Source organism: Bufo gargarizans, unplaced genomic scaffold, assembly GCF_014858855.1.
Source record: "Bufo gargarizans isolate SCDJY-AF-19 unplaced genomic scaffold, ASM1485885v1 fragScaff_scaffold_423_pilon, whole genome shotgun sequence".
NCBI lineage: Eukaryota > Metazoa > Chordata > Amphibia > Anura > Bufonidae > Bufo > Bufo gargarizans.
In genome coordinates this window covers 48,187-59,342 of record NW_025334114.1, presented here as the reverse complement: position 1 = coordinate 59,342, position 11,156 = coordinate 48,187, and the positions used below count along the sequence as shown (strand labels likewise).

At 49.8% G+C, this 11,156-nt stretch overlaps 1 protein-coding gene across 1 annotated transcript; it reads right to left on the bottom strand.

Moving 5' to 3' along the window:
• Nucleotides 1-467: 467 nt before the first annotated feature.
• On the bottom strand, nt 468-10,507 carry E2F4 (E2F transcription factor 4). Its single transcript, XM_044273142.1, has 10 exons — nt 10,309-10,507; nt 8,200-8,309; nt 7,371-7,532; nt 7,137-7,180; nt 6,881-6,942; nt 6,607-6,802; nt 1,326-1,484; nt 1,184-1,231; nt 1,057-1,101; nt 468-978 (listed from the first exon to the last, which is right to left on the bottom strand). Exons 1-10 carry the CDS (start codon nt 10,429-10,431, stop codon nt 866-868), a joined length of 1,062 nt encoding a protein of 353 aa, XP_044129077.1. The 5' UTR covers nt 10,432-10,507; the 3' UTR covers nt 468-865.
• Between the last annotated feature and the right edge of the window lie 649 nt (nt 10,508-11,156).

Genomic DNA, 11,156 nt, shown 5'->3' with positions numbered 1-11,156 from the left:
TGTGCCCGTGATGCTCTGAAGTATACAGTTCATAGACTCGCAGAATCCACAGAGATTGTGCAGTTAGTATCCAGATCACAAAAGAGAAAATGCGGATGCTACACTGACGTATCAGGTCTCATTCACACTTGTGTTCTCTAGTCAGGATTTTGCCATCAGTGTTTGTAAGCCAGAACCAGGAGTGGGTCCAAAAGACAGAAGCAGCGCAGAGCTCCTATGCTTTGTGTAGGTTCCACACCAGGTTTGGCTCACAGATTGTGCTGCGTGAACGAGGCCTCTTGTACTCCTTAGAAGGTCTATAGAGGGCTAACTGCCCTGACACAACAATCCACATCTATACCATGGCAGCAACTTCTTCCATCTGAAGCACAAACAGCGGAGGACTAAAACGTGGCTATTTTTCATCTCTGGACGTATACTTTCATGTCAGGATCATGCACAACCAGAACCACAAAATCAGACAGAAGCAGCTGCAGCAGGGCTTTTACTTGGGTAGTGAGCTACTGGCCAAGACATAAAAAACACAAACCACAGAAATCAGAGACTAAAAACAGAACATGAAGAACGGCAAGAACAGAACCGTAGAAAAATAACTCTTTTATATCCACATAAACAAGAAGGAAAATATTCTAAAAAAAAAAAAAATGGGCAGTGCTGGCCACCAGGGGAAATCTGCAAGAACACTTGTGAACAGTGGCCTCGAAGTGAGGCACAACCCAGGCTGGCACCACGGACGTCGGGTCTAGGTGCCGCTCCGCAATACACAAATAGCTTCTGTTTATCCAAACAAATCCAAAAATAGAAAACTTTCTTCATGTAGAGTAAGAATCTGCGTCCATATACACAGTAAGGCACAAGGCCAAGTTCAGAGATTGATGGGGACATCAAACATATCACAGACTCCTTCACTTTCATCCAAGTTGTAGACATAGTCGTGGTCACCGGGTGGTGGAGAAAGCCTGAGCAGAGGGGCGAACACTGGAAAGGGGGAGAGCCAGCATAAGATGAAGTAAGAGGGGGTCACTGCCGTCACCAGAGGAGAACAGAAACACTCACCTTCAGAGGACATCAACTCTTCCAGAAGGTCAGATGTCATGCATTCTGGATCACAAGAGTGGAAAACAGTTACTGGAATGTCCTACACAAGGTCTTAAAGCTGGCAGGTCACCATGAAATCACTTACCTTTCGTGGGATCAAATAATTCTGAGAAGTCTGTGGGTAACTCCAGCACTGAAAGGAGAAGCAATAGATAGGACATACCAAAACAATGGGAGTATCCTTTTAAACCTGGAAGGTCAATATGATGCGTTCTCCCATTACTTACTGTCAGATGGATCAGAACGGATCGGTTGGAACGAGGTAGAAACATTCGGCAGGTCAGGACTGTTGTCCAAGGAGGCTGAAGATTGGAGAGGGCAAGTGTCCACACTTGGAAGACGACTTAGCCCTTTATCTTCTACTTCTGGGTCTAACACCGAAGACTCTGAATGAAAAATACACATTACAGTTAATGCGGATCAGATCCAACGGCACAAAATAGTTCCTTCCATGACAAACACCCTGCCCCTAGCAGGACAAACGCTGGAAAAGAGCAGCCAGAGGACTACTAGTCCCAACCCGCCCTGCGCCCGCTCTACAGTACTAGGTCCCCGTACTCTGCTTCCTGCACGTTGTCAGACACGGGAGGGATTTAACAGAAGTCTTTGTTGGATGAATTTCAGAAATGAGATGTCTTTAAATGACACTTTTGTCTAGATAGGTTACTTTAATTTCTCACGAAAAGTAATTAACTAACCACACCCACTTTTAAAAACTAGAGTAACAGATGTGAAAAAAAATTAAGTCACAGGTTTTTCTGCAAATAAAGTGACGCAAATGTTCTATTGTGCAACTTTTTGAAGCCACAATTCTGAAATGCAGGACAAGATCCACACTAGGTTCTTTTTTTTAACATAATATTTTAGATTTTTATTATATTTTAAAGTTCTAGGATGTTATTTGTATATGTGAACAATAAAAACAAAAAGGACTACATTAGTTCCGATATTTCTGATATAGGGTGGGTTTGCACTAGCGTCACGCCATTCTGTTATAGGTTCCGTTATAAATAAAAGGTATAATACAAGTCATAAAAAAAAAAAAAAAGAAAAGAAAAAAAATATATCTTAACATTAGTATTAGGACACATGTGTGACAAATACGCACATAATTTATAAATCATCAGATTTCCTATTTCGGGAGTTTCAATAAAAGTTTTCCATTTTTTTTAAGAGACTGTGGTTTTTGTCATTGAATATCTCACACATCATGTATTTCATCTGGGATGTTACTGAAGTTGTGGGGGTGGCCCGGCGTAGCCACGAGTCTGTGATACACGCCGTACTATTAGTAGCTAAAAGCTGGATTATTGAGGAATTTGTGATGTTTCACTTTTTCGGTCTTGCTCTGTGTAATGAAATTAGGGATCGACAGATATTGAGTTTTTAGAACCGATACCGATAATCTGGGAACTTTCAGGCTGATAGCCGATAATTTATACCGATATTGTGAATTTTAATTTTTGAAAAAATAAAATCCTACAGAAATCTGCTGAAAATGAATATTTACTGTTAACATAAGTTTTTTTTTTTTTTTTGTAAATCTTTCTTTTTCATTTATACTTAATATTTTGACTTTATTTTTATTTTATTTTTACTTTATTTTAATTTTTTTTTAACTAACTTTTAGCCCCCATAGGGACTAGAACCCTTGTCCTATTCACCCTGATAGATCTCTCTCAGGGTGAATAGGACCTCACACTGTCCCTGCTGCTTTGTGCACACAGCAGCAAGGGAGCTTACCATGGCAGCCAGGGCTTCAGTAGCATCCTGGCTGCCATGGTAACCGATCAGAGCACCAGGATTACACTGCCGGAGCTCCGATCAGAACTGCCACTGAGGAGGAGAGGGGATCCTGTGGCCACTGCCACCAATGATTAATACTGGGGGGCTTGGGTGGGGAGGCACACTGCGCCACCAATGTTTTTAATACTGGGGTCGGCGCACTGCACCACCAATGATTAATACTGGGGGGGGGCGCACTGCGCTACCAATGTTTTTAATACTGGGGTTGGGGACACACTGCGCCACCAATCCCCCCTGTGCAGCTGCTGGCACCAATGAGGGGAAAGAGGACAAGAGGAGGGGAGGGGCTGTGGGCACTGAGCCACCAATGAAGATAACTCTCTCGTTAATTCATATACAGGAGGCGGGAGCTGCAGAATCACATAGCCGGCTCCCAACCTCTATGACAAGTAGCTGCGATCTGCGGCAGTTAACCCCTCAGATGCGGCACCTGAGGGGTTAACTGCCGCAGATTGAAGCTACTGCTCATAGAGGTCGGGAGCCGGCAATGCCCACAGCCCCTCCCCTTATCCTTCCTCCCCTCATTGGTGGCAGCAGCGGCACAGGGGGGGAGGGAGGAACTGCTTCCTTCTCCCCTGTGCTGCTGAGGGAACACAGAGAGCGCTGACAGCAGCGCGATCCTTGTTCCCAATACGTTATCGGTATAATCGGCAAAATAGATGCCGATACCGATAACTTTCAAAATCCTGAATATCGGCCGATAATATTGGTAAAACCGATAATCGGTCAATCCCTAAATGAAATATATATGATATCGGGTCTACTGGTCTCGTTATTTTCCAGTGTGCCTCTGTATATTATTGGATGTTTTGCCAGAAGTTTTGAATGTTGCTGCTCGTCCATAGTCCGTGCCATGGGTCTGTTGAGGAGTTACATTTAGGACACTTTGTTATTCTTTTTGGAATGTTAAATCCTAGATATTCCACATGTAGCATCAGAGGTTTGTCTGCCTTGAATGGAACTAACTTGGTCTTTATTGATTATGGAGGGAAGAATATTATTTTTCCATATATTTTGTGTTTAATAGTGAAGTTAGGTGGTGTAGTAGGGTCTTTTCCTGTTCTAGGTGGGTTATTATTGTAGCTGTCAGCAGTTCGTGTAGGGAGGATATTCTTAGGGTTATCAGCTATAAGTTGTGGGTTTATTATTTTTGGTCAAGCTATTCTTTGTCTTGAAAGGAAGTGTTGTGGTTTATTATCATTATAGACAAAGAAATTCATTTGATATTTTTGGAATATTTTTTCATATTGATTAGTAAAAGTCTGTTGCGATTCTATTTTCGACATTTGTTAGTTCCAGTGTCATTGGTGAAACTTCTGGTTTCTGTGTGTACTTCTCTGTGCCAATCACTGTTTTGTGGGATTGGAATTGGATTTGTTGTTGATGGTGAAGTGTTCTTGTGGGGAGGATTTGCGTCTAATTATATTATCTGGGTGATTAATAATGTAAGATATAAGGGGGTTGATGGACCCAAGTATCTACCGATATTGGTGTTTGGTCTCACCAAGAAATACTTCAATTGATGGATTTTGAGTTATGCAGGTCTAATTTGCTTCTGAGGAACATATTTCTAGAATAGAAAATGTATGCTATGGAATAGAAGGGGTCATATTTTTCAGTTCCATGGTGGCATCTCAATACATTTAGGTAACCTTCTTTGATAACGGGGTTTCGTCTAGATTGGGCAGTGGAGTCCAAGTCTGGAAACATAGGGGGTCATTTATTATCCTGAAATACACCTATATTAGGCACAGACAGCTAGTTGCAACTTTTCCCCGCTCACGCCAGGTCTGAAAAAAAGGGGGTGGCATGGGCGGGGAAGGGCCGCCAGGACAGCCTCATTCATCAATTTCTACGCCTGTTTTAGGTGTAGAAAAAGGTCTAAACGTAACACAGCGAGGAAGCTTCTTACAATTAGAACTGGCGGAGGATCAGTCAAAGTTATGTAGAGGCCGGCGCCTCTTCATAACTTTGGTGGATACACTGCCAGATATAGGGCTTATTAAGACCGTCATCTATAATGCCAGTCTTAACCAATAACTCCCATAATTTCATCAATATTGCTGCCGATGATTATAGGGCTCTCCCCACTATGTTTAGTCTACATCTTCCATGACCTCATGGGGTCTACAGGTGACACTCGAAAAATTTGAATATCGTGCCATGTTCATTTATTTCAGTAATGCAACTTAAAAGGTGAATCTACTATATGAGATAGACTCATTACATGCAAAGCGAGATATTTCAAGCCTTTGTTATAATTTGGATTATTATGGCTTACAGCTTCTGAAAACCCCAAATTCACAATCTCAGAAAATTAGAATATTGTGAAAAGGTTCAATATTCTAGGCTCAAAGTGTCCCACTTTAGTCATCTGATTAATCCCTAACACCTGCAAAGGGTTCCAGAGCCTTTAAATTGTCTCTCAGTCTGGCTCGCTAGGAATCACAATCATGGGAAAGACTGCTCACCTGACAGTTGTGCAGAAAACCATCATTGACACCCTCCATAAGGAGGGAAAGCCTCAAAAGGTAATTGCAAAAGTTGAATGTTCCCAAAGTTCTGTATCAAAGCACATTAATAAGATTCAAGTGCGGAAGAAAAGGTGCCCAAGCAGCAGGGATGACCGCAGCCTGGAGAGGATTGTCAGGAAAAGGCCATTCAAAAGTGTTGGGGACTTACACAAGGAGTGGACCGAGGCTGAAGTTAGTGCATCACGAGCCACCACACACAGACAGATCCTGGACACGGGCTTGAAATGTCATATTCCACTTGTTAAGCCTCTCCTGAACAACAAACAGTGTCAGAAGCGTCTTACCCGGGCTAAAGAAAAAAAAAAAAGAACTGGTCTGTTGCTCAATGGTCCAAAGTCCTCTTTTGCATCTCATTTGGAAACCAAGGACCCAGAGTCTGGAGGAAGAATGGAGAGGCACACAATGCAAGATGCTTGAAGTCCAGTGTGACGTTTCCATACTTTGTGTTGATTTGGGGAGCCATGTCATCTTCTGGTGTTGGTCCACTGTGCTTCATTAAGTCCAGAGTCAATGCAGCCGTCTACCAGAAGATTTTCCTTCCTTTATGGAGATGGTGACTTCATTTTCCAGCAGGACTTGGCATCTGCCCACGCTGCCAAAAGTACCAAAACCTGGTTCAATGACCATGGGATTGCTGTGCTTGATTGGCCAGCAAACTGACCTGACCTGAACCCCATAGAGAATCTATAGGGAATTGCCAAGAGAAAGAGGAGCCCGAATAATGCAGAAGAGCTGAAGGCTGGAAGCATCCTGGTCTTCCATAACACCTCAGCAGTGCCATAGGCTGGTAGCATTCATGCCGCATTGAGGGGTCCAAACCAAGTACTGAGTACATATGCATGATTAGACTTTTCAGAGCTCCTACATTTTTCTATTTAACATCTTTTTTTAAATTGATTTCATGTCATATTCTAATTTTCGGTGATTGTGAATTTGGGGTTTTCATAAGCTGTAAGCTGATAACGAATAAAGGGCTTGAAATATCTCGCTTTGCATGTAATGAGTCTCACATGTTAGTGTCACCTTTTAAGTTGCATTACTGAAATAAATAAACTTTTGCACGATATTAAAATTTTGAGTTTCACCTATACATGGGACAACAGCAGAAGACTTGGCACTCACGTGCAGGAGAACGTGGCGCAGCAGGCGTCCGGCTTGTGCTTTCAGTCTCTTCCTGTTGCACCAGGTGGTAAAGGGTCGGGAGTCCCCATCACTACAGGAGGCGGCTGGACAAGATCCTCTGGTGGAGGAACAGGCACAACGACAGGAGGGGAATTGGACGTGTCTTTATTAACTAGAAGAACCTCTATGGGCCCAGCAGAACTCTTCAAATGAATCTGAAACTTCTTCTGCCCTTTGACCCCCTGGTTCAGTGAAGAAGCAGAAAATGAGACACAAGGAGCCAGGTGCAAAGTGAAGACCACAGAGAAACAGACACTTACCTCTGGAACTGGAACCTCTAGGCAGGTACCTGATGGTGCCTTGATGGCCAGCAAGGTATCTCCTGCAAAACAAAGAGGTACAGGGGTGTATGGACTGGGGGCCCCAGCAGTGAGAATGTAAACCTTCCACACAGAGTCCCTCATCTGAGCGCACAAGTACCCAATAACCAGATCCAGGGAGCCGATGTGCCCCATCTACCTGCACAGCACACATCCACCCTGCTGGAAGGCCATCTTCTCCAGTCACATGACTAACCTCGGAAGCAGTGGCAGATGTCTTCATGGGTCAGGTATGCTAGCGTGTTCTTGTTAAGGAAGGAGCTGTATAGATGTAGAACCTACAAATTAATTAACCCCCTTTACAAATAAAGAATGACCCCAAACCTCAGCAGCATCCAGGCGCCTCCTAGCTGCTGGACTTATGTGGTCTGTGTCCACCCCGCTTACACTCTGAGCAGTGAGCCACTACTAGCTCCACACAGAAGGATATCCGCTGTTCTGCACATCATCCGTCACGTTCTTGATGCTCTGCTGCACCCAGATGCGCTGCTGGTCGAGCTCCTGCTCCCGCTGCTCCAGGTCCGCCAGCTCAGCCTTCAGGTCAATCAGCTTGTCAGCAATCTCCCGAGTGTTACAGCCCGGACCAACCCCCCTGAAGCAAACAACCTAAGGATTAGGTACACAACTCTGCACCCCACCCCAAGAGGGTCAGACACTCCACCCTCAAAACTCATCCCGAGAGAGGAGCAGAAGTTCTGCCCTCACATCTATCCACAAGAGAGAATCAAGACTATGAAAAAAAAAATAAAAAGACGAAGTCCTTAAAGGAGTTGTGTCATCTCATATATTGTGTCCGGTGCACAGCAGTATTTGTGTGGCCAATTCTCGCCATACTTGCTGGGTGACTGCCAGATCTCCGCTGGACCACATTGCGGTCAATGGGGCCGGCGGGCATTCAGGCAGCGTCAGGAACAGCTTGCCAGATCTCCGCTGGACCGCATTACAGTTGATGGGGCCGGCGGGCAATCAGGCAGCGTCAGGAACAGCCAGCCGGATCTCCGCTGGACCGTAACAAGTTAATGGAGCCGGCGGGAATTCAGGCAGCATCCAGAACAGCTGCTGGATCTCCGCTGGACCGCATTACAGTTAATTGGGCCGGCGGGCATTCAGGCAGCGTCAGGAACGGCCTGCCGGAAGGGGAATGGGAAGGTGCAACACACATGGAGTCTTACCCCCACAGATGACCTCCGATCGCTCCATGTGTGGCACAGATAGGCAAGAGCTCCCCTCCCTTGCTATATCCCTCTGCTCCTCCTTACTTCCACTGGATGCTGTTCTTGGACTTCTTCTCAATCAGCCCGATGCCCTCAAGGACGTTGGTGATGTCATAAATCCGGCGCTTCTGTCTGACGGCAAGTGTGTCCGCAGCCTGGAGGTATAAACAAAGGGGGAGGTTAGGGTCTGCACCATCCATCAAACAAACTTACACTAAGGCACCGGGCATCACTCCAAGTCTACACCCTCTCAGCCCTGAAACAAAGGCACAGCGAGAAGGAACCGTACCGCAGAGCGGGGAAGGGGCACGCGGAGTAACCGTACCGCAGAGCGGGGAAGGGGCATGCGGAGGAACCATAGCGCAGAGTGGAGAAGGGGCACATGCCCGGGTGAGGGCACTTATGAGGGGCGGTGACCCCGGGTGAGGGCACTTATGAAGGGGCACGCGGAGGAACCGTACCGCAGAGCGGGGAAGGGGCACGTGGAGGGACCGTACCGCAGAGCGAGGAAGGGGCACGCGGAGAAACCATAGCGCAGAGTGGAGAAGGGGCAGGCGAAGGAACCTTACCGCAGAGCGGGGAAGGGGCACGCGGAGTAACCGTACCACAGAGCGGGGAAGGGGCACGCGGAGGAACCGTACCGCAGAGCGGGGAAGGGGCACGCAGAGGAACCGTACCGCAGGGCGGGGAAGGGGCACGCGGAGGAACCGTACCGCAGGGCGGGGAAGGGGCACGCGGAGGAACCGTACCACAGAGCGGGGAAGGGGCACGCGGAGGAACCGTACCGCAGAGCGGGGAAGGGGCACGCGGAGGAACCGTACCGCAGAGCGGGGAAGGGGCACGCGGAGTAACCGTACCGCAGAGCGGGGAAGGGGCATGCGGAGGAACCATAGCGCAGAGTGGAGAAGGGGCACATGCCCGGGTGAGGGCACTTATGAGGGGCGGTGACCCCGGGTGAGGGCACTTATGAAGGGGCACGCGGAGGAACCGTACCGCAGAGCGGGGAAGGGGCACGTGGAGGGACCGTACCGCAGAGCGAGGAAGGGGCACGCGGAGAAACCATAGCGCAGAGTGGAGAAGGGGCAGGCGAAGGAACCTTACCGCAGAGCGGGGAAGGGGCACGCGGAGTAACCGTACCACAGAGCGGGGAAGGGGCACGCGGAGGAAACCGTACGCAGAGCGGGGAAGGGGCACGCAGAGGAACCGTACCGCAGGGCGGGGAAGGGGCACGCGGAGGAACCGTACCGCAGGGCGGGAAGGGGCACGCGGAGGAACCGTACCACAGAGCGGGGAAGGGGCACGCGGAGGAACCGTACCGCAGAGCGGGGAAGGGGCACGCGGAGGAACCGTACCGCAGAGCGGGGAAGGGGCACGCGGAGTAACCGTACCGCAGAGCGGGGAAGGGGCACGCGGAGTAACCGTACCGCAGAGCGGGGAAGGGGCACGCGGAGGAACCGTACCGCAGAGCGGGCACTTATGAGGGGGGGGGGGTTGACCCCCGGTGAGGTCACTTATGAGGGGGGGGGGGGTTGACCCCCTGTGAGGGCAGTTACCACGGGTGAGGGCACTTATGAGGGGGCGGTGACCACGGGTGAGGGCACTTATGAGGGGCGGTGACCCTGGGTGAGGGCACTTATGAGGGGCGGTGACCCCGGGTGAAGGCACTTATGAGGGGGCGGTGACCCCGGGTGAGGGCACTTATGAGGGGCGGTGACCCCGGGTGAAGGCACTTATGAGGGGGCGGTGACCCCGGGTGAGGGCACTTATGAGGGGCGGTGACCCCGGGTGAGGGCACTTATGAGGGGCGGTGACCCCGGGTGAGGGCACTTATGAGGGGCGGTGACCCCGGGTGAGGGCACTTATGAGGGGCGGTGACCCCGGGTGAGGGCACTTATGAGGGGCGGTGACCCCCGGTGAGGGCAGTTATGAGGGGGGGGGGGGTTGACCCCCTGTGAGGGCAGTTACCACGGGTGAGGGCACTTATGAGGGGGCGGTGACCACGGGTGAGGGCACTTATGAGGGGCGGTGACCCCGGGTGAGGGCACTTATGAGGGGGGTTGACCCCCGGTGAGGGCAGTTATCAGGGGGCGGTTACCCCAGGTGAAGGCACTTATGAGGGGGCGGTGACGCCGGGTGAGGGCACGGCACACTTACCGCCTTCAGGTCCAGCACACCATCCTCCGCTTCCTGCAGCAGGGACACGAACTTGCTGGTCAGAAGCCCCAGGCTCTTCTCATGGCGACTCGGTGTCACCGGCAGCTGAGCGGGATCCGCCATGACAGCACCGCGAGGCGGGGGCGGGGCCACCGGTCACCTGCTCCAACCGCGAGCAGCAGCCGTTACTTTCGCAAAGCTCGCCGGGAATTAGTGGGCGCGACCGAGTCCTAGGGACCATCGTCAAGTACGAGCAGAGAAGGCTGTAGTGCTGTGAGGGAGTGAGGACAAACTGCGCACCCGGACAAAGAGCGAAGGCTGAAGGTGAGAGGCAGGAGAATAAATGGCTGGGGTAATAGGGAGGGGCAGGAGAATGAATGACTGGCTGGGGCAATAGGGAGGGGCAGGAGAATAAATGAATGGCTGGGGCAATAGGGAGGGGCAGGAGAATAAATGAATGGCTGGGGCAATAGGGAGGGGCAGGAGAATAAATGAATGGCTGGGGCAATAGGGAGGGGCAGGAGAATGAATGAATGGCTGGGGCAATAGGGAGGGGCAGGAGAATGAATGAATGGCTGGGGGCAATAGGGAGGGGCAGGAGAATGAATGGCTGGGGCAATAGGGAGGGGCAGGAGAATGAATGGCAGGGGCAATAGGGAGGGGCAGGAGAATAAATGAATGGCTGGGGCAATAGGGAGGGGCAGGAGAATAAATGAATGGCTGGGGCAATAGGGAGGGGCAGGAGAATAAATGAATGGCTGGGTAATAGGGAGGGGCAGGAGAATGAATGGCTGGGGCAATAGGGAGGGGCAGGAGAATAAATGGCTGGGGCAATAGGGAGGGGCAGG

Excerpts from the sequence above, each read along its gene's own strand:
- E2F4 (XM_044273142.1), bottom strand. The coding sequence starts at position 10,431 with ATGGCGGATCCCGCTCAGCTGCCGGTGACACCGAGTCGCCATGAGAAG. Across the intron at positions 6,943-7,136 it reads CATCTGCCACTGCTTCCGAG|GAGATACCTTGCTGGCCATC; the intron begins GTTAGTCATGTG and ends TTTGTTTTGCAG. Across the intron at positions 1,102-1,183 it reads ATTATTTGATCCCACGAAAG|AATGCATGACATCTGACCTT; the intron begins GTAAGTGATTTC and ends CTTGTGATCCAG.